This window comes from Aptenodytes patagonicus, chromosome 1, assembly GCF_965638725.1.
Source record: "Aptenodytes patagonicus chromosome 1, bAptPat1.pri.cur, whole genome shotgun sequence".
Lineage (NCBI taxonomy): Eukaryota > Metazoa > Chordata > Aves > Sphenisciformes > Spheniscidae > Aptenodytes > Aptenodytes patagonicus.
In genome coordinates this window covers 226,622,404-226,644,866 of record NC_134949.1, presented here as the reverse complement: position 1 = coordinate 226,644,866, position 22,463 = coordinate 226,622,404, and the positions used below count along the sequence as shown (strand labels likewise).

The 22,463-nt window shown below is 55.8% G+C and overlaps 2 protein-coding genes across 3 annotated transcripts; both read left to right on the top strand.

Annotated features, from left to right (window-relative positions):
* The first annotated feature begins 2,410 nt into the window (after nt 1–2,410).
* On the top strand, nt 2,411–13,779 carry SPCS2 (signal peptidase complex subunit 2). The gene is made up of 5 exons (XM_076328542.1): nt 2,411–2,497; nt 10,549–10,632; nt 10,975–11,139; nt 12,662–12,792; nt 13,526–13,779. The coding sequence occupies exons 1-5, from the start codon at nt 2,459–2,461 to the stop codon at nt 13,710–13,712; spliced, it is 606 nt and encodes a 201-aa protein (XP_076184657.1). The 5' UTR covers nt 2,411–2,458; the 3' UTR covers nt 13,713–13,779.
* An 816-nt stretch (nt 13,780–14,595) lies between these two features.
* NEU3 (neuraminidase 3) lies at nt 14,596–17,122 on the top strand. 2 transcript variants are annotated; one of them, XM_076328538.1, is made up of 4 exons: nt 14,596–14,614; nt 15,468–15,523; nt 15,637–15,870; nt 15,999–17,122. In XM_076328538.1, the coding sequence occupies exons 2-4, from the start codon at nt 15,497–15,499 to the stop codon at nt 16,956–16,958; spliced, it is 1,221 nt and encodes a 406-aa protein (XP_076184653.1). In that variant the 5' UTR covers nt 14,596–14,614; nt 15,468–15,496; the 3' UTR covers nt 16,959–17,122. The 2 variants fall into 2 exon arrangements, with proteins under 2 accessions (XP_076184653.1, XP_076184651.1); XM_076328536.1 differs by having other exon boundaries at nt 15,634–15,870.
* Nucleotides 17,123–22,463: the final 5,341 nt, after the last annotated feature.

The following is a 22,463-nucleotide window of genomic DNA, read 5'->3' as shown; positions in this document are numbered from 1 at the left end:
AAAGACATTTTTCCTCACGTCCAATCTAAACCTCCCCTGGCGCAACTTCAGGCCGTTTCCTCTCGTCCTATCGCTTGTTCCTTGGGAGAAGAGACCGACCCCACCTCGCTACAACCTCCTTTCAGGGAGTTGTAGAGAGCGATGAGGTCTCCCCTCAGCCTCCTCTTCTCCAGGCTAAACAACCCCAGTTCCCTCAGCCGCTCCTCATCAGACTTGTTCCCCAGACCCCTCACCAGCCTCGTTGCCCTTCTCTGGACACGCTCCAGCACCTCAATTACTTTGCTTTAAATGGCTCTTTCTAAGCGTAGCTGCAAATGAAGTGTCAGCCTGTAGGCAAAGGAACGCTGTCAGGGACACGTGAGGAGCATCACCTCCTAAAACAGAGAAGTAAATGAGGTGCCAGGAGTACGCGCATTATTTTCCAGCTCAAGATGGAGTCTGCAAAACGCAGACACCGGTGCGCGCGTGAGTCGGACTGTGTGGACGACGACTGACGGTATTTCTGCTTTACCCCTCATTCCTCCTTCCCCTGCCTCCTTTCCCTTCTCACTTGTGGAGACTCCGGGAAAAGAACCGCACCGGTCACCGCTCCCCAAACCTCGGAAATAAACTTCCAAGGTGCTGCATTGCTCTTGTCCCATGCCCTGTAGCAGGAGATGGTCTCCCAGTGCCATCTGATGGTGTCTCCACACTCGGACACCTCTCTACACCACAGTTTGACTACGGTGTTCACGCACGGTGCCGGTATTTGGGGTAGCTCTACCCTGCAGCAGGCGCACGCTGTGTGTTCATGCACCGATATGAGCGGGAGGGGCAGCTGTGCGCAACGTTGCCACGGCACGGCACCGGCACCGGCACCGGCTGGGTGAGACGCTGCTTTGCCACCGCGCAGCGATGCTCAGTGCAACACGGACGCTGGCACTGCCGGTACACCGAGATGGCAGCGGCACGGGGTACAGCAGGACACACCTGCACGCCCTGGTACAACTGACACATAAGCAGAGCCCAGCACCTACACCCATCCATACAAGCCCTACACCCATGCTCCCCACACATACCCCACGCCCACCCCGTCATGAACACGCACCACCCTCACTCCTGACACACACCCTCAGACCCGTTCCCCTACACCGACACATACAACCACTGCACATACGCCCTCACATGAACACCCATACACACACCACTCGCACACAGCCCCACACGTACTGGACACACCGCCACACGTGAGCCCATACACCCACGCATCCAACACACACTCCTGTAACTACACCCCCCCCAACACGCACCCATACACCCCACCTACCCACGAACACCCTCACGCACCCCGCTCCCGCACACACTCCCACTCATCCCAAAACATAACGCACATGTGCCCCCACAAACACTTAACACACATCTATACACCCTCCTGACATGTACCCCTACGTACACACCCACACCACCACCCCCAACAGCCCACACACTGACACACACCCCCACAAAAACACCCATTAACACCCTCACACACCCCACTCACACCCGCATATACACCCCACGCACACCCCACACATAAACACGCCCACACACTCCTCACATACACCTCCTAAACGTACCCCGGCATGCACACAACCCGGGTCCTTAACACCCCGAAACACTGACACCCACCCACCCCACGTACACCCACCCACCCACTCCCCACGCTGACACCCACAACGATGCACACCCCACACAAACACCCACGCACACCCTCACACACCCCACGTACACCCCCCACACACACTCCTCGCACTGGAGGACACCCACAACCACGCACCCCCAGAGGTACATCCACAAACACCTTCACACACCCCACCACACACACTCCCCGCGCTGCCAGACTCCCACAGCCACGCACCCCCACACAAACACCCTCCCACGCCCCACATACGCCCACCCCTCACATACACCCCACGCAGACACCCGTGGGCGCCCTCCCGCGCCCCACTCGCACACACATACACCCTCGCACACCCACCCACGACACCACAGACATCCCCGCTCCTCACACACACACACCCCCCCTCCCCCTCACAGCCACCCTCCTCACACCCTCCCGGCGACCACAGAGTTCACGGTCCTCCACGGCCCAGAGGGGCCCCGCACACGTCTCCCCCTCACCCTCCCCGCGCCCCAGACCCCGGCAGCCCGGCCGGGCGGCGCTACCCGCCCCTCACCCCGCGGGCCGGGGGCCGCCCCAGCCGCTCGCCCGTCCCCGCTCCCCGAGCAGGCCCCGCACCACCGCCGCCGCCGCCGTCTCCCCTCCGCGCCGCCCCGTCGCCATAGCAACGGGGAACGCGGGCAGGGCGGACTACACTTCCCAGCGCGCAACGCGGCGGAGGGGAGGGGGGGTGGCTTTTCCGCCCGCTCCCGTCGGCCCCCGCGCGCGGCCAATCAGGAACGAACAGGTCGCGCGGCGGGGGCGGAGGGCGGCGAGAAGATGGCGGCCAAAGGCGGCAGGAACGGGCTGCTCGACAAGGTACCGTGCCGCGGGCCGCCCGGGGCCCGGCCCTCCCCTTCCGGGAGGCGCCGTCCCCCGCCTCAGCGGTGTCCCTAGAGCCGACCCGGCGCTGGGCCGAGCCGCGGCCACCCCGAGCTCGGGCCTCGGTGTGTCCGCCCCCCGCTCCCCCCCCCCCCTTCCCCGCGCCTTGCTGAGGCGCATCCCCCGCCTCAGCCGTGGGGCCGCGGGGAACTCCTCCGCCCGGCAGCAGCGCGGCCACCCGCCGCTGCCTCCTTGTAGGAGCCGGGCAGTAAATGGCAGAAGGGGGCCCCGGGGCGGGGGGGGGGAGCGGGGAGGAAGGAGGCGTCCCGCGGGCAGGCCGTGCCGCGGCACCGGGCGAGCACGTCCGGCCGCGAAAGCAGCAGCAGCAGCCGCTGCCTGCGAGACCGCTTCTTGTTTTTTTTCTTTTCTGCCAGCGTGGCTGGTTTTAGCCAAGCCGTCCTGACGAAAGCCCGGCTGGCGGTACAGCTGCGGTCCTCCCGGTGGGTCTTTTGCCAGGAAGGTAACGCTGGGCACGGCAGAGGTGTCGGGCGGAGCAGAGCGTACCGTGAAAGTCCGTGTCCTGGTTTCGGCAGGGATAGAGTAAATTTCCTTTCTAGTAGCTGGTACAGTGTTTTGGATTTAGGATGAGAACAAAGTTGATAACGCACCGATGTTTTAGTTGTTGCTAGGGAATGCTTACACTAGCCAAGGACTTTTTAGTTTCCCATGCTCTACCGACTGAGAAGGCTGGAGGTGCACAAGAAGCTGGGAGGGGGCACAGCCAAACCGGCCAAAGGGACATTCCATACCATGGGACGTCATGCGCAGTACATAAACTGGGGAAAGCTGGCCGGGGGGGCCGCTGCTCGGGGACTGGCTGGGCATCGGTTGGCAGGTGGTGAGCAATTGTACTGTGCATCACTTGCTTTGTGTATTATTATTATCATCATATTATTATTATTATTATCATTTTATTTCAATTATTAAACTGTTTTTATCTCAACCCACGAGTTTTTCTCGCTTGTGCTCTTCCAATTCTCTCCCCCATCCCACCGGGTGGGGGGGGAGTGAGCGAGCAGCTGCGTGGTGCTTAGTTGCCGACTGAGGTTAAACCATGACAGTCCGCTGATAAGCCCAGTCTTGTCTCGGTAGTTTAAAGGAACTTGTTTGTAGAGCGGCTTCGATCTCGGCTCGGTTTTAAGCGGTCAGGTGTTTGTGTCACGGCTCTTTGAGGTGTTTGGCAGTCTGGTAGCTGAAACTGAAGACCCGGAGGCATTTTTTTTTTCCACAAGGAGATGGAAACAGTTGTGTCTGTATCTCTGGTTGCAAAAGGGTGTATTCGGAGTGGTGTATTTGGCATCTTTCATTGAACTTCAACACACGTGTTGTGGTTTAACCTCAGCTGGCAACTGAGCACCACCCAGCCGCTCGCTCACTTCCCCCTCCCCGGTTGGATGGGGGAGAGAATCAGAAGAGTAAAAGTGAGAAAACTTTATGGGTTGAGATAAAAACAGTTTAATAATTGAAATAAAATAATAATAAAAAGAATACACAAAGCAAGTGATGCACAGTGCAATTGCTCACCACCTGCTGACCGATGCCCAGCCAGTCCCCGAGCAGCGGCCCCCCCGGCCAGCTTTCCCCAGTTTCTGTACTGAGCATGACGTCCCATGGTATGGAATGTCCCTTTGGCCAGTTTGGCTGTGCCCCCTCCCAGCTTCTTGTGCCCCTCCAGCCTGCTCAGTCGGTGTGGTATGGGAAGCTGACTAGTGTAAGCACTGCTCAGCAACAACTAAAACATTGGTGTGTTATCAACATTGTTCTCACCCTAAATCCAAACCACAGCACTGTACCAGCTACTAGGAAGAAAATTAACTATCCCAGCCAAAACCAGGACAATACGGATGACTGCAATTGAAAACACTTTTATTTTCATTGATAATATGTATATTCATAATTTCTAAAGAGTATAGTTTTCTTGCATCTGTCTGAGATGATGATATCCTTACTATCCCTGAGAATTTGGTGTTTTTTCTTCAGAACGGTGGATTAAGTTGTTGAGCGAATGCTTTTAGGGAAAGGTGTGCCAATGAAATATTTCTGGATATCTTCTGCAAACGTGCTCGGCTTTCGGTTTTGAAATGACAGCGCTTTGTGGTTAAACTCCAAGAACTGTGGAAAGTATGCTCTCGAGGCGTTCCTGCTCCTCCTGACATGTTCTGTGGATGCTGAGGTGTAGTTATTTCGGAAGGAAGAGGAGTTGTTGGTAAGGGAAATAACGCTGTTGGTGCGGGAGCTGAATCCTTTAGCGAGAAACCGTTGAATAGTTTCAGCATACACACACTTGATGTTCTATCTTCTTTTCCCTCTCTCCCCCATGCTGATCTGTGTGCCTTCATTTCCTCCCCCTGGATGACTTAAATGAAATCTGGTCATTCCTGCGAACCGGTCTATATATTGCTGAGGTATCATCTGGAGAACTGTGGTCTTAGCTCCATAATTTCCTAAAATATTTCTCAAAGAGAAAAATAATGGGTTATCACCGAGGCTTTAAAGTCTTAGGACAGGTTGCATGTTTAGCGTATCTTTTCATACTTAGCTAGTAAGCTAAATCAGGGTGAGTTTAGGGAGATTGGGGTGTTAACTATCCCATTTTTTTGTCTTTCTCAAGTTCTTTCAGTGTTTGTGAAAATCAGGTAGCTCCTCCTGACCTCTCCCTACTTAACCAGGACCACCTAAGAGTGCACACTCACTGACTTCAAAATGGCGTGCAGCAGCGGCTACAGTCCTTTTGAAGACCTAGAGATTTCACCCACTTAGCACAAAACTAAGTTATTAACCACACTGCCCCTACTAGAGCAAAACCTTCTAAGGTTTTGCAAGCTCCAGGACTAAAACCACTTCCTGAATACCAGCTGCCACAACTGCCTTCAGCTCCTGTGCCCCAGAAGGAACTCTCTGGGACCAGGGGACGTTGACTCTGAGTACAGTCGGGCAGCACGGGTATTTTGGGGAGAGTGAGGTCCAGAATTCCTTCCTCCAAGGCAGAGGCTGAGCTAGTCAGAGCTGAGAACGGCCATGCTGACTCGCCGGAGTTTGCTACAACTCTTCCTTCAAGAGGAAGAGGAGGGAACTGATGTGCAGTGAGCTGTCCCTGGAGTCTGCCACTTGCAAATCCTGCTTCTGCCAGGCTCGTGGTGTGCAGCGTCGCCGTTATTTCAGAATTTGTGTTGGGGGGGTGGAGACCTGCGGTCTGGGACTCGCTGCTCTGTGGGCTGCAGCCCTACCTGCAGGAAGAGGCAATCAGCTGCAGTGTTAGCTGGGTGCCTTGAGGGAGTCGATGTGCATCATCTGCTGAGGCTCTTCCAACCTCCCTCGGCTGCAGCGTTGCGTGTCCTGGTTTGAAGAGTTTCTGATTTAGGAAGGGGAGGTTACTTTCTCTTCATCCTTGTAAAAGAAAACACAAATTAGATGCAGAAACATTACTCCCCTTGAAGAGTTTATGTAGTCTATAACTGGTGCTCCTCTTGCAGTAGCAATAAATACTGTATGACTTGATTATTTATGTTTGTAATACCCAAAGTGCGCCATAAACTTCAGAGCAATATTTGAAGAGACAAGCTAGCTACCCAGAAGATGTTGCAGGCTAAAATTGGACATGATGTAAATGAGGCTGACAGTAGCGGCAGAGGGAATAAGGCAAGGGGGGGGGGAAGTTAAGTTTGTGCCGTGTCTTTCTTCTGAGATGCGAACATCTTGAAATTTCTCGCGTAGGATTTTTCCGTGCCTCCTGCTTATGAGGGAGCTTTGTGAGGGGATTTAAATGAAGGTGATAGCTTGACAAACGAGCCCTGCGAGCGCTCAGATCCTGCGGTGTCTGCTGTGAAAGCAAGCACTTGCTTTGCTGTCCCATTTTTTGGAGCTAACAGCAGAATGCTCCCCTGCTGCAATCCAGCTGCAGGCAGCGTCTTTACTCCGGTGTGAACAGCTGGGGCCCTTGCGTGCTTCTAGTGTCAGATCGGTTTTGCGGCTTTCTGAAATTGCGTTTCTGATTTTATTCTTTGTTTTTAAGTAAGGTAACCACTGGCTATATTTCAGCCTTTGCTCTGAAGCCTTGTTCTTACACGGGTACGCTTTCAGGTACCAAATCCACTTCCTAGCTGTGCCTGGCTGTAGAACACCGTATTTGCTTCCCATTCATAGTTAGGATGTGTTCAGGACAAGTATGATAACCTTTCACTTGGTTTTTAAAATGAAGGAATCAAATCACACGCAAACTAAAAAACTGTTTTGAACTGGTTGGGTTTTTCTTTTCCTCCGTCAGACTGGAACCAAATCTGAGCTTCTCTTTTGAAGCCTTTGGAGCTCGTACTCGAAGTGCTCAAAATAAGTAACTGGTTGAAAAATACCATCCACTAGCTGGAGGAGCAGGCATGTTTGCATCTGCCAGGCTCCACAGGACACCCGTGCAGCTTCACCTTCCCTCCCCAACCTGTGCAGGCAAGGTAGGGCTGTTTTGCAGAGCCGAGAAGGGGTGGAGGCTTTCCCCCCTGTTTGAGGGTGAGCGCTTGGTGGTAGGGGCCGAATCTCCAGCTCTCTTCCAAGCTGAACGTGGGGATGGCCATCAGTCGAAGGTTTTGCCCAGGGTTGCACTGGTATATAGACCTCAGTGTACAGATGTGCATACGTTTCTGTGCACATCTGGACACAGAGGTAGCGCGGATGTTGATCGTTTCCTTTGAGCACCTCCTTCTCCTCCTCTTCCACAGCACTGGCACTGCAGGTGCCAGCGCAGCGCAGCGTCCCAGCCTCTCCCTAGCTCTTTGGTCCTGCAGATCAGCCTGGAAGAATTAAGAGAAGCAGCAGCAGCCCTGCGGTGCTGTACCGTGTTAGGAGGAGTAACCTCGTGGGAACATCAAGACCAAGGTAAAGGGAGGGCTAAAGCTTCTCCCTGGCTGAAGTCCCAAACCGCAGATGTGTCCCTGTTACAAGGTCCCTTCTGGCATGAACTGTACTGGCATTATCAAGCTGTTACTGTCTTGAAGCAGAACAGCCTCAGTCGCAGGGAAGCCTGAACAAGAACTGAAGAACTGCTGGTTCAGCTCGTTGCTTTAGACAGTCTAAGATTAGATTTTTTTTTTTTTCTTCCCTCCAGTAACAGCTTTATTTGAAAAAATATGTCATGTGGGCTTCACATCTACCCCTGAAAGTGCTGGTTCTCTGTTAAGAGATCGGTATCAGTGAAATATCACTGATGTCATCTGGCAATTCCAGTGTCAGGTGGTTCGGGACAGAGAGCAAGAAGCAAGAATCCAGCTCTCACTCTGTGACGGGCTTCCTGGATATACGTTATTATGGCAGTGCCTCGACCCGTTTTACATACAGATATTCCCCTCCACGCAAGTCCTTTCTGCAAGTGAAGTGTTAGCGGTCCTGTGCCTCCAGGGCTGGTTTCCAGAGTGCCTATAAAATAGCTTTAAAATCCTGAGGTTTTTAAAAAAGGCCTTGGGCTTTATTTTCATTTATTTCTTGATTCCTGAGCTTTTCTCATTGGTGTTTTCCAGCTATTCTGTCTTCAAGTATATCTAGAAAGCTGTTGGTTGTATTTGGGAGGAGAGGAGAAGAAATTTTAGCGTAAGCCTTGATTCCATCCTCACGGCCTTTAGGAAGCCAAACCAGACATAATAAGATTGATTAAAAACTTGAGCGTTGGTGATGGGATAGATGCATTGTGCTTTAATACCAGGTAAACCATGCTGTTGCCAAAAGCAAAGATTCCAATATCAAATATTTAATCGTAAAACATATCACAAAAATATCACTTGAGCGATACCTTCTCAAGTATCTCTGGATTCTTGCTCTCACTTAGGAACAAGCTGGAGAACGCTGCCATATTTTATACTAAGGATTGTCTTGTTTTAGCCCTAGAAATGTGGAAAACTGTTAGGCAAAATATTTGCACAGATGTATTTTTTACTTCTTCAAAATGATTCCTTTAGTGGCCTTTGGAAAAAAAAATAAATCACAACTGTACTTAAAGGCAGATCTGGTCTGAAGGAAGGCTTCAAGTGGCCTGCTGAGGTTCCTTGTGCCGTTAAAACCTTCTCATTCATTTTGTTCTTTATTATTCGTAAAAAGCAGCAGGGGGAAGGGTTGGCCGGCTATAAAGACTGAGCCTTTTCAGGGATTTCTGTCAGTAACAAAACTAAACTCTGCAGGCTGAATGACGCCTTCCCTCGCGGGTAAGGCTTGCCTTCACTCGAGCTGTACGAGTACAATAAAGGACAGGATATTTCCCCACAGTCACATTTGAGTTCAGGGTTCAGTTATTGGCGTACCCAGTAGTGAATCCAGCTGTGCTGCGTCTTGCACACGTCTTACTAGTCAGTATTTTTGTCTTTAAAATAACAGGACTTTTCTGCATCCTACAAGAATCGGTCTGTAGCAGAAGTAGCTGGTGCTATTTCAGGAAAGTACTCTGGTTTCGGGTTCTGCTAAGCAGAGTACATTTCCATCTCGGCAGGCTCGCTGGCTTTCCTTCCTCTCCCTCGCGAGAAATGGAGGCCGCACCTGGGAGCGGTGAGGTCAAGTCTGAATGGGTTTCCTCAAAGCTTTTTTGATGTATCTGTGAGATGAGGACAGAGGGATTGGGTGTTGGTGTTACTACTGACTTCTGTTACTACAGACTTCTGACTTCCAATTCACTAATTAGGAAAAAAGGTATTTTTTTCCTCTCCCTAGTCTAGCTCTTGATACTTTAATCTTTGGGAATTCCAAAGGGCAAGAAATAAAACTGTTGTAGATGCTTTTATAAGGAAAAATAAATCTTTGAAAGAATTGTTCTGTATTCTTTCATGGGGAAGGGTTTGGCTTTCAGTTGTCGTGTGTGCTAATTAACCTTAGGAAAAACTGGTGGCTACGAAAAAGTAGCCACCTAAAGTATTTTGTAACTTACACCGACGTGAGAGCTCTTTCCCGGTTGTCCAGGACTTTTAAATGCTTCTGGATGTTTCTTTTGTCCCTCATAAACCAGCTACTGCATGTGCACGCACAGTGACGTTTACTGTGCACCTAATAATTCATACCTGCAGAGCCTGAAGGATAATCAGGCTTTTCCCTGCGCGAGTGTAGGGGAAGTAGATCAGGTTTTACATCTTACTTTAAAATGGTTTCGTTCCTGCCAGAGAAGGGAAATGAGCTCTTCTGACAGGTAGTTAATAGATCCAACTTGTGAGCTTCGAGAGCAGGAAATAACAGGAGTGAAGTTGGGGATTGCTTCTAATGGCAGCTAAAATTTGAGCTCAAGTCGCTCAACTGTTTGAAATAATTGACAACTTGAAATACACAGGGCTCAAGCTCACGTGTCTGACTGTGGCTAAAAGGAATAACGTTACCAAAAAATAATATAGTTCAGAGGAAAACTGACCCCTTTGAAAAGCTGAGCCGTTGTATCTGAGATTCATTACTGATGACGGAACAGATTATGAGGAAAACCTGAATTGAAGAGTGACGGAGGCTTTTGGTTTTGTTCTGGGGGATGGTCTGACTGAAACTTCATTTCTTGTTCGTGCCTTTATATTCTCCCCTTGTACCCGGATTGTTAAGGGTGCCTTGAAATTTTCCTCCTCTCATCAACCCCCAAAGAGTCTGTTTGTACCAGCTTGGCTGAAAAGCGTGAATACCTTCAAAGGCAAGAATTAAGCCATAAGTGACACTTTCTGTGGATGGCAGCGGGAGCAGCGAACGCAGAATCAAAATTAGAATGCAACTGATGTAAAAAGTCACTTCAAATACCTTCGGTACCCACGACAAGATGTCCAAGCTCAAATCTGCAAGGGTAGTGGGTACGTTGGTGCTGAGGTGACTTTTGGTGCGATACAGCTGTGTGACAGGCCCCGGATTCCCTCCGCCTCTGGTCGGGTTTTCCCAAACAGGTAGGTATTTTCTGGGTTGCCTCCTATCTTTGTGCTCGCGACAGGAACAGGCGTATTAAAACGAAAGGCTAACCTGTGCCAAATTCTCTTAACTCCGTTTGGTTTCCGTTGCAGTGGAAGATCGACGACAAGCCGGTAAAAATTGACAAATGGGACGGTTCAGCTGTGAAAAATTCTTTGGACGATTCTGCCAAAAAAGTACGTTCTGCGACTGCTGATTTCTCCCTCTTGGGAAACACTCTGTTTTCTTAAGTTTCCACGTTTAGTTTAAAAACTCTGTAAACCGTTTTGGTTTGATCGTGAAGCGCCCGTATGTGTGCTGGTTCCGTAGCGTCTCTTGTGATTTCCATGGCTAAAGCAGTGTTTGTGCTTAGAGTATCAGCAATTACTACGATGTCCGGTGCAGACGTGAATTCCGCATAAAGTTTCTGCTCAGTTTACCCATATAATTGAGATTGTTTTACCTAAATCCTTTCCAGAAGCAGTTTGTCAAATTTGTGAAAAGCACAAAATAAACTCGGCTGCGTGTTTCTCCCGCAGGTTCTCCTGGAGAAATACAAGTACGTGGAAAATTTCCGTTTGATCGACGGCCGCCTCATCATCTGCACAATCTCTTGCCTCTTCGCGATTGTAGCTTTGATTTGGGATTACCTGCACCCTTTTCCTGAATCCAAACCCGTTCTTGCCTTTTGTGTTGTATCATATCCTTTACAGATGTTGTCTCATTTATACCAAAAGGGTTTTATTTTCCCCGTGAAGCACAAGAAAACCCTTCTCTGTATTCCCGTTTTCGGGCCCGTGGGAATTTTACTGCCCCTGGTGTAGAGATCAGCTGATAACCAAATAGTTTTCATGTGATGGCAAAATTCCTGCCTGGCTGGCTGTGACACACCTAAATTTGGGTGATCTGTGGGTCCAGCCTTCCCCTGCAGCGGCGGGGAAGCCTGGAGCAGCAATTCGGCTCACGTCAGAGGAGTCAGCAGCCGCCTGGGCAGCTGATCCGCCCTCCAGGCTCCCGACTGCGTTGAGGTGATTTCCCAGATCTCAGACACCGATCGCTGTGGAGTCTCCCCCACTTAGGTGCGTTAATCTCAGACTGAAGATCGGCCCTTGAAAGCTTCAGGGGTTGGTTTTGTGTTTTGGTTACGTTTTTTTAATTCTACCTGTAGCCTGGTCACAGAGACATCTGCTCTTTCCTAATCTGACGGATCAGGTACCAAGAGCGAAGAGTAAAACAGAGGTAATTCCTGCCAGCACCTCCGCCAAAGGGGAGCAGACGCTGCATTTAGGAGGGTAGCGCTACAAATCAGGGTTCGAATGTTTAGATGTCAACTCTGTTTAGAAGTCAACTGTAAGATTTCCAGTATTGCAGCACGCTGGGGGGTTGGGGGGTTTTTTTTTCTGTTTGGGTCAGCGTGGCACCGATTTCCCTGCAGCTCCTCTAGCAAGATAGACGCCTGCGGAGGTTTCGCAGCCTAAATGTACGTGACAGATGAACGGCGCTTTCCAAGAGCTGCCGACGGGCCCGCTTTCAAGGGCGGCTTTGATGGTACCAGCGAGGCAGCGTGAACTGGTAGCCTGGAAGCTTATTGCCGGCCTGGGAGTCTCTGTGCTGCTCACGGCTGCCTGATCTTGGGCAAGTCATTTCGTTGTTCCAGGCTACGGTTCTTCTGGTTGGCTTTCAGCGCAAACGTTGAGATAATTCGTCTTGCAGCACTTCAAATTACTTAATTCCAAAAACGAGACACATTAGTTGCTTGATCTGTGCTTGGGAGGAATGCGCAGCGATTAATTCTGTGGCTCGCTTGGGCTCACGTTTTCCCACCGTCTCCCAACAGATGTCGCTCCACAAATTTAGCAAAATAATTGAAAACAGTATTTCGTCGTCGTGATTTCCGCTTTGCTTCACGGTTTCACGAACGAACGAAGCGTTTTATGTGGCTGGAGAAATCCCTTTCGGGAAAGCGTGTTAGGGAGTCGTCGCTTTCCCCGCCGCTTCCAGGCATTGATTAATGCTCTCGTGTCAATGGCAAAGATTTAAGGAAGTGTCCCAATAATTATTTAATTTCTCATGCTAACGAGGCATCAGCCAAGCATCCTGTTTGGAATGATAATGTCGCGAGAGGTGGTTAAACAACGGTGTCCGAGGGGATCCGAGCAATTTCTCTGCCTAATTTCTACCTCTAATTGCAACTTTTTAGTTTCCTTAACTTTTTTTTGCACATATTTTGTGATGATGGGAATCCTGACTGTCTATACCTCATACAAAGAAAAGAGCATTTTCCTCGTAGCTCACAGAAAAGACCCTGCGGGGATGGACCCCGACGACGTTTGGCAGCTCTCCTCCAGTCTCAAACGGTATCCTTCGCTCCGGCAGCCCGGGCTTAGCGAGCGGGAGCGCGGCGGCGCGGTACCGGCACGGCTTCGGTTTGCCTGCGCTGCGTTCGCCCGTACCTACCGCGCACTCCACGGCGGGGCAGAAAAGCTGCGTTTCGGGTAACTCGTAAACAAAATGGGGGAAAATATTGGCGTCTCTGCGATACCGGTGCCTGCGCACCAGGGACGTGAGCTTTCTGCAAAGGATCGGCTACCGTGCCGTGATCTTTGCGGCTTCCCAGGCGACTCGTGATTTAACATTCACCGCAGGATATTACTGCTCGGAAGTAGCAGCGATCTGTGGCCGGGCTCGCCGGGCTCGCGTGCACCGTGTCCGTATCTCTCCGTAGCATCACCCTAAATATTTTCCTTTGGTTTTATACCTACAGACCTGTTTCGCTCGGTCAGAATCGATCTAGAAATGGGAGCGGTGCCGAGCGGTTATCTGCCGCCAATGTTCACGTTTCGCTTCTCTTTCATTGGGGGGGGCGGTTTCGTCACAAAGAGTATAAAATAATCCTTAATTGTGTCATAACTGACGCCTGCCTATTGCAGCCGTTAGTGCCCATGTGGGGTAACGTTGGGGGGGGACCGGACCTCCGCTCCTGGGGGCTTTCCCCTTAACAAAGCCGAGGATTTCTCCTCGGCTTTTCGTTGGCGTCTCAGCTGAGCCAGACTTAAATTCTGCTCTGAAACCTCTCTGCCCTCCCTGCAGGTTTGATGACAAGTACACCCTGAAGCTGACTTTCATCAGCGGGAAAACCAAACAGCAGAGGGAAGCCGAGTTCACCAAATCCATCGCAAAATTCTTCGATAACAACGGGACGTTAGTCATGGAGGCCTACGAGCCGGAGGTGTCCAAGCTGCACGATAGTCTGGCCCTGGAGAGGAAAACAAAGTGATTTCTGATGCCGCCTGCCTCCTGGGAACGTGCTAAATTAACACCAATAAAGTAAAATAGCAAAGAAAGTGAATCGTTGCCTCTGTTTTTGTCCTGAAATCCTATTCCATTTTTGATAAGCGGGATTTATGATCTTGGATCCAAGGTTTTTGAAGCTACGTTGGTCTGTGTGCCTGCCTTTCTGGTTCTGCCACCTCCGGGGCGGACCTTGGAGGAGGATTTGCCCGTGGGGACCCTCAGGAGGGGAGACTTGTCACCGACGCCCCCCCCCCCCCCCCCCCGGCTTCCTCCGTTTTTACCTGGCGGTGCTTTGTCAAAGAGCTCCGTGCCATTTCACTAACGTCGCCTTTCCCTTTTGCGTTAGGAATTCAGGACAAAATCCTTCTGTAAAACAACTGTCCGCTCGCAAACACGTTTTCTTTATTTTTGTATTTATCTAATTGGGGTAGGGGATTGTTTTGTATAAAAGCCTTTTGGGGGGGGGGGGGGAACCAAATATGCTGCTTCTGTATGTTCGGCCACGAAGCTTGTCTACAAGGGGAAAAAAAAGAAAGCGAAGGGCTTTTCCGAGCTGTGACCGTCCCTGTTTGTCCCGCTGCCTGTTTCCTATCGCCGCCTCTTGTCCCGCGCCTCCCTTCGATAAAATGGCATTTTCTAAAAAAGAGATTTTGGGGTTTTTTTTCCCCCCCAATAAAAGGGAAGAACTGACGTCAAACGTGTTCCGGAGCATCTCTGGGGCCTTTCGGGGCTCAGGGAGGGGGGGGGGAATTCCCCTTTAACCGCTTCTCCCCCCCCCCCCCCCCTCCTCCTCCAGCGCCGGGGCCGGGCCGGGAGCTGCCAGGAAGGGGCGGGCGGCGGCGGGGGCGGAGCGGGGCGGCCCCGGCGCGGCGGCGGCGGCGGCCGGTGGAGCGGGGGGGGGGGATCGGGGCACGGAGGGGGGTGCAAAGGGGCTGGGGTCGGGGGGGGGGGGGGGTTCAGTGCATGCGGGGGTGTAGGGGAAGGGGGGCGCGGGGGGGATCGGTACGTGCAGGGAGCCGGGTTATGGGGGGGCGCAGGGGGATGTACGGAGGGGAGCGGGCATGGGGGGGGACGGGACACGGGGGGGGGATCGGCGCGTGCAGGGGTGTAGGGGAGCCGGGTTATGGGGGTGCGGGGGGGGGCGAGTGCAGGGGGAGGTACGGAGGGGTCCGGGCATGGCGGGGGGGGCGCGGGGGGGGAATCGGTGCATGCGGGGGTGTAGGGGGGAGCAGGACATGAGGGGTGCAGGGGGATGCACGGGGGGGGGGGGTGTCCGTCATGGGGGGTGAATGGGGGGGTGTTGGTGCATGCAGGGGTGTAGGGGATTCGGGCTGGGGGGGGGTGCAGGGACATGGGGGGTGCGGGGGGGGGGAATTGGGGCATTGGGGGTGCATGGGGAACGGGGGGGTGCAGGGGGGATCAGGGGTGCGGGGGGGATCGGGGGTGCATGGGGAACAGGGGTGTGCATGGGGGGATCGGGGCCTGGGGCGTGCATGGGCATGGGGATTCTGGGCTGGGGACACCGGGGGGTGCTAAAGGGGGTGGGGGTTTGGGGGCCCTGGGGGTGCAGAGCCCTTGGGGATGTGGCACTGGGGGGGACATAGGGTCATGGGCAGAGGGGAGCCCCTGCGGTGCAGCGGGACAGAGGGACATGGGGACACCACGGCCAGGCAGGACAGCGGGGTGTGACCCTGCCGAGGGGCTCTGCTCTCACCGCCCCCCCTTCCACCCCGCTCAGGCCCCAGCGAGGACCTCGGGGAGGCCACCATGTCCCAGGCCATCACCTGCCTCAAGGTGAGTCCTCGTCCCTATCCCCCATCTTGGGGGGCATGAGGGCCACCCCCCCCCCCCCCGCCTTTTACAAGCATTTAACCCTTTACCATCTGACCTTCCCACCCTGCCAGCAGCAGGGGGATGGCGGGGAGAGCCCCCCGCCGCCGCCACCGGGATCCCCGCTCATCTTCTCGTGGGAGACGCTGTTTCGGCAGGCGAGCAGGGTCACCTACCGCATCCCAGCTCTGCTCTACATCCCCCCCGCCGCCACCTTCCTGGCCTTCGCCGAGAAGCGCTCCTCGGCCAGGGACAAGGACGCCAAGTACCTGGTGCTGCGGCGGGGCCGCCGGCACGGCTCCTCGATCGAGGTAAAAACCAAGCTGGGCTGTAGGAACAAGCTGCGACCTCCATCCCCGGGAGCAATGCCGGGTGGTTTCGGGGTACAGCGACACCGGTGCATCCCACGGCTGAGCCCCATCTTCCTCCTCGCCGGCAGTGGGGTCCAGTGGAGGAGCTGTCGGCGTTGGCGCTGCCCGGCCGCCGCACCATGAACCCCTGTCCCCTCTACGATGCGACGAGCGGCACCGTCTTCCTCTTCTGCATCTGCGTCGAGCGGGGGAAGACGGAGCGATGCCAAATCTGGAGAGGCTGCAGTGCCGCTCGCCTCTGCTATGCCACCAGCGCCGACGGCGGCCGCAGCTGGACCCCGCTACGGGACGTGACGGACGAAGCCATCGGCACCGACCTGTCCCATTGGGCCACCTTCGCCGTGGGGCCGGGCCACGGGGTACAGTTGGATTCGGGGCGCCTGGTCGTGCCAGCGTACGCCTACTACGTGCACAGGTGCTTGTGCGGGGTTGTGCCGCTGCCTTGCTACACCCGGCAGCACGCCCTCGTCTTCTACAGTGACGACAGCGGGCGCAGCTGGCACAAGGGTGCCCCGGTCAGCGGCGGGCAGACGGGCGAGTGCCAGGTAGCCGAAATCGATGGGGGCGATGCCCGCCAGCCCTTACTCTACTGCAACGCCCGAGCGCTGCAGGGTTGCCGGGCCGTGGCATTCAGCGCCGACCGCGGGCTGCGGTTCGAGCGCTCGGCGCGGTGCAAGGCGCTGGGCGAACCGCCGCGGGGATGCCAGGGTAGCGTGGTGAGCTTCGCCGCGCCAACCAGCACCGGGGATGCACCAACTTGGTTACTCTACTCCCATCCCACCGACCGGCACCGCCGGAGTGATTTGGGCATCTATCTCAACCCCTCGCCGCTGGACGGGGCGGGTTGGCGGCACCCATGGGTGCTGCACCCAGGGCCGGCTGGTTATTCCGACCTGGCTGTCTGCCCCGGTGGTGTTTTCGGCTGCTTGTTCGAGTGCGGCACAACCAGCGCCTGCGAGGAAATCGCCTTCTGCCTCTTCGCCCTGGACACCTCTGACCGCGGCGAACAGAACCTCAAAGCTTTTTAAAATGGACCCATTTTAGGGGGGGGGGAAGGGGGGTGTGTCACTCCTGACCAGCGGCAGATGGAGCCGGCAAGCGCGGCAACACCGGGACCTCACCGGGGATGTTTCGGATGCACGGGAGGTTCAGCATCATGTAGCTTTTATTTAATTAACGCTTGGCTTTTTAATCACCCATCAGATAGATGTTGGCGACCTGGGGGAGGGGGTAGAGGATCTCCTGCGGGAAACGCCGCTGCTTCACCAAAAATCAGCATTTTCCACCTGGTAGCAGCAAAAAAGCAGAAGGTGCCACCGAGAGCAGCCGGTCCCCTGGGGAAAAATACCCAAAAGTGGTGGTTTAGTTAAAAATATCGGCGATTTCTGCCTCCCCCCCATGTGGCAGAGAGAGAATTCCCCTTTTTTACCTTTTTTTTAATCCCGTTTTCTGAACTTTCCTGGTTCAGGCTGAGTTTCGCCCCGTATTCCCATGGGAAAAAAACACTCAAATCTTGGGGGGCGGGGGGGAGGGTGTTATTCTGCTCCATATGGGACAAGTTGTGGCATCCCGACGGTGACAGCGTCTTCACGTCCCGGTGCTGCCGCCAAATAAAATCCTCCCAAAACGGGTGAAATCCAGCCAATATCGGGAAAATCCTGAGGGAGATGACCCTGCCGGGGAAGGATGTGGGATGGCCCCGAGCATCGTCGCCTCCCAGTCCATCCCACTGCTACATTTTGCGCACGCAGCACCTGGAAGAGAAGAAGACCCGACCCCCCCCCCCCCGCCAAGGTCATGGGGTTATTGGGTTTTTGGGGGGGACACACAGTCCCAGCATCCCTGTCTTACCGGTAGCGCCGAGGACAACCGAAATGTCCCCGCTGGGTCTCGTGGGCGAAGCAGAAGTGGCGGCAGCGGCCGGTGCGCTGGGCACAAGGGCGGGCGCCGGTGGGGACGGCATTGCCGGGGGGTCCCCGGGGGACGCCGGCGGTGGGGTGCCAGGGGCCGGTGGCCAGGAGCAGGGCCATGAGCAGGGCCAGGTGCGGGACAGGCATGGTGTGGGGACGCCAGTGTCACCTGGGGTTGTATTTATGGGGTTCGGCGCCGGGGAGGTGGGGTTTGGCGGTGGAGGGTGCTGCTGGATGGGGTTTAGCGACGGGCGACGGCTTGGCCGGCTCCGGCAGCTGCTGGCGGGGACCCAGGGGACAGGGAAGGGCCCTGTGTGAAGGCGGGCAGGGGGTGGGGGGGGTTGAAGAAAGCACTGGAGTTTGGGGGTGGGGTTGTTTGTCCGGCTTCTTGAGGTGACTGGTGGGGGGGGGGGGAGAAGGTGGGGGGGTGATGCGGGGATGTGGGATATGGCTGAGTGATGGGGACATGGGACACGGAGTGATGGGGACGTGGGACACGGAGTGATGGGGATGTGGGACACGGAGTGATGGGGACGTGGGACATGGAGTGATGGGGATGTGGGACACGGAGTGATGGGGACGTGGGACATGGAGTGATGGGGATGTGGGACACGGAGTGATGGGGATGTGGGATATGGCTGAGTGATGGGGACGTGGGACATGGAGTGATGGGGATGTGGGATATGGAGTGATGGGGATGTGGGACATGGAGTGATGGGGATGTGGGACATGGAGTGATGGGGACGTGGGATATGGAGTGATGGGGATGTGGGACATGGAGTGATGGGGATGTGGGACATGGAGTGATGGGGACGTGGGATATGGAGTGATGGGGATGTGGGACATGGAGTGATGGGGACGTGGGACATGGAGTGATGGGGATGTGGGACACGGAGTGATGGGGATGTGGGATATGGCTGAGTGATGGGGACGTGGGACATGGAGTGATGGGGATGTGGGACACGGAGTGATGGGGATGTGGGATATGGCTGAGTGATGGGGACGTGGGACATGGAGTGATGGGGACGTGGGACATGGAGTGATGGGGATGTGGGACACGGAGTGATGGGGATGTGGGATATGGCTGAGTGATGGGGACGTGGGACATGGAGTGATGGGGACGTGGGACACGGAGTGATGGGGATGTGGGATATGGCTGAGTGATGGGGACGTGGGACATGGAGTGATGGGGACGTGGGACATGGAGTGATGGGGATGTGGGACACGGAGTGATGGGGACGTGGGACATGGAGTGATGGGGATGTGGGACATGGAGTGATGGGGACGTGGGACACGGAGTGATGGGGATGTGGGACACGGAGTGATGGGGACGTGGGACATGGAGTGATGGGGACATGGGACATGGAGTGATGGGGATGTGGGACACGGAGTGATGGGGACGTGGGACATGGAGTGATGGGGATGTGGGACACGGAGTGATGGGGACGTGGGACATGGAGTGATGGGGACGTGGGACATGGAGTGATGGGGATGTGGGACATGGAGTGATGGGGACGTGGAACACGGAGTGATGGGGACGTGGGACATGGAGTGATGGGGATGTGGGACACGGAGTGATGGGGATGTGGGATATGGAGTGATGGGGATGTGGGACACGGAGTGATGGGGACGTGGGACATGGAGTGATGGGGACGTGGGACATGGAGTGATGGGGATGTGGGACACGGAGTGATGGGGACGTGGGACATGGAGTGATGGGGACGTGGAACACGGAGTGATGGGGACGTGGGACACGGAGTGATGGGGATGTGGGATATGGCTGAGTGATGGGGACGTGGGACATGGAGTGATGGGGACGTGGGACATGGAGTGATGGGGATGTGGGACACGGAGTGATGGGGATGTGGGACACGGAGTGATGGGGACGTGGGACATGGAGTGATGGGGATGTGGGACACGGAGTGATGGGGACGTGGGACATGGAGTGATGGGGATGTGGGACACGGAGTGATGGGGACGTGGGACATGGAGTGATGGGGACGTGGGACATGGAGTGATGGGGATGTGGGACACGGAGTGATGGGGACGTGGGACATGGAGTGATGGGGATGTGGGACACGGAGTGATGGGGACGTGGGACATGGAGTGATGGGGATGTGGGACACGGAGTGATGGGGACGTGGGACATGGAGTGATGGGGACGTGGGACATGGAGTGATGGGGATGTGGGACATGGAGTGATGGGGACGTGGAACACGGAGTGATGGGGACGTGGGACATGGAGTGATGGGGATGTGGGACACGGAGTGATGGGGACGTGGGACATGGAGTGATGGGGATGTGGGACACGGAGTGATGGGGATGTGGGATATGGCTGAGTGATGGGGACGTGGGACATGGAGTGATGGGGACGTGGGACATGGAGTGATGGGGATGTGGGACACGGAGTGATGGGGATGTGGGATATGGAGTGATGGGGATGTGGGACACGGAGTGATGGGGACGTGGGACATGGAGTGATGGGGACGTGGGACATGGAGTGATGGGGATGTGGGACACGGAGTGATGGGGACGTGGGACATGGAGTGATGGGGACGTGGAACACGGAGTGATGGGGACGTGGGACATGGAGTGATGGGGATGTGGGACATGGAGTGATGGGGACATGGGACACGGAGTGATGGGGATGTGGGACACGGAGTGATGGGGATGTGGGACATGGCTGAGCAATGGTGACGCGATGGAATGATGGGGACATGGGACGCGGCTGAGTGATGGGGATGTGGAACATTGAGCGATGGGGACATGGAACATGGCTGAGTGACGGGGACGTGGGACACAGCTGAGCGATGGGACATAGGACATGGAATGATGGGGACAAAGGACGTGGTTGAGTGACGGGGACATTGGGACATGGCTGAGCGATGGAACGTGGTACCCAGACCCTGGAGCGGAGGATCTCAGAGCGATGCTCCCGCCAGGCTCTGCACCCACCATGCTCCTACCCCCCACCGTGTCCTTGCACCCACCGCCCCCGCCGTGGTGCAGGACAGGGCTGGCCCCTCCCGGCCCCTCGGCGCAGGCGCAGCCGCCCTGGGAGAAACCCACATTTCCCAACTTCTCTTGGCCTTTCCTTTGGGAATTCAGCCAGTTCTGGCCCGTTTTCCCCGGGAGGCTCCAGGGGGGGCCAGGGGCGCTCAGCTGGGGGGGCGGGGGGGGGTATTTTGGGGTGCCATTGCGGTGCTGTCCCCGCAGACGGGGCACCTGAGTGCCCGCTCCGACGAGGTTTTCCGCAAAAAAAGAGGTTTTCCCAGGGTGAGAAAGTGTCCACAGTGTTGGTGGGAACCCAGCGGGACGTCCCCGACCCACCGCCCTCACCCCACTGGGACAGGACGGGATGGGGACAGGGCAGGATGGGGATGGGCAGGAGGGGGACAGGATGGGATGGGGACAGGCAGGATGGGGATGGGCAGGAGGGGGACAGGACGGGATGGGGACAGGCAGGATGGGGATGGGCAGGAGGGGGACAGGACGGGATGGGGACAGGCAGGATGGGGACAGGACGGGATTATTACAGGACAGAGGGGGGGACAGGCAGCAGGGGACACACAGGATGGGGACAGGGCAGGATGGGGATGGGCAGGAGGGGGACAGGATGGGATGGGGACAGGGAAGATGAGGCCAGGGCAGGATGGTGACAGGCAATATGGGGACAGGCAATATGGGGACAGGCAGGAAGGGGACAGCATGGAATTAGGGGCGGGGAGGATGGGGACAGGGACAAGCAGGATGAGGCCAGGGCAGGATGGGAACAGGGAGGATGGTGACAGAATGGAATGGGGACAGGGAGGACAGCAACAGGCAGGATGAGTCCAGGGCGGTTTGGGGACAGACAAGAGGGGGACAGGCAGGATGGGGACAGGACAAGACAGGACAGGGACAGGCAGGATGAGGCCAGGGCAAGATGGGGACAGACAAGAGGGGGACAGGGGACAAAATGGGGAGGGACAGGAGGTGGACAGGCAGGATGAGGCTGAGGACAGGGCAGGATGGGGCCAGGATGGAACAGGGACAGAGAAGAAGGGGACAGGCAGGATGGGGGCAGGATGGGATGGGGACGGGCAGAATGGGGACGGGGACAGGGAGGAAGGGGACAGGGAGGAGGGGGACAGGATGGGACAGGGACAAGCAAGATGAGGCCAGGGCAGGATGGGGAAAGGGAGGATGGGGACGGAACGGGTTGGGGGTGGGCAGGGTGGGGACACGGAGGATGAGGACAGGGAGGGTGGGGACAGGATGGGACGGGGACGGACAGGACAGCGGCGGGCAGGACGAGTCCGAGGCAGGATGGGGACAGACAAGAGGGGGACAGGCGGGACGGGGGCAGGGCGGGATGGGGACAGGGACAGGGACAGGCAGGACGAGTCCGAGGCGGGATGGGGACAGACAAGAGGGGGACAGGCGGGACGGGGGCAGGGCGGGATGGGGACAGGGACAGGGACAGGCAGGACGAGGCCGGGGCAGGATGGGGACAGACAAGAGGGGGACAGGCGGGACGGGGGCAGGGCGGGATGGGGACAGGGACAGGGACAGGCAGGACGAGGCCGGGGCAGGATGGGGACAGGCAGGATGGGGACCGGCAGCACCTCGCCCCCCCCCCCA

What these genes read in the sequence shown, in the direction of transcription:
- SPCS2 (XM_076328542.1), top strand. Translation starts at nt 2,459, where the DNA reads ATGGCGGCCAAAGGCGGCAGGAACGGGCTGCTCGACAAG. An exon ending in GGAACGGGCTGCTCGACAAG is followed by an intron (nt 2,498 to 10,548) that starts GTACCGTGCCGC and finishes TTTCCGTTGCAG; the next exon opens with TGGAAGATCGACGACAAGCC. An exon ending in CTCTCCTCCAGTCTCAAACG is followed by an intron (nt 12,793 to 13,525) that starts GTATCCTTCGCT and finishes CCCTCCCTGCAG; the next exon opens with GTTTGATGACAAGTACACCC.
- NEU3 (XM_076328536.1), top strand. Translation starts at nt 15,497, where the DNA reads ATGTCCCAGGCCATCACCTGCCTCAAG. An exon ending in AGGCCATCACCTGCCTCAAG is followed by an intron (nt 15,524 to 15,633) that starts GTGAGTCCTCGT and finishes CCACCCTGCCAG; the next exon opens with CAGCAGGGGGATGGCGGGGA. An exon ending in GGCACGGCTCCTCGATCGAG is followed by an intron (nt 15,871 to 15,998) that starts GTAAAAACCAAG and finishes CCTCGCCGGCAG; the next exon opens with TGGGGTCCAGTGGAGGAGCT.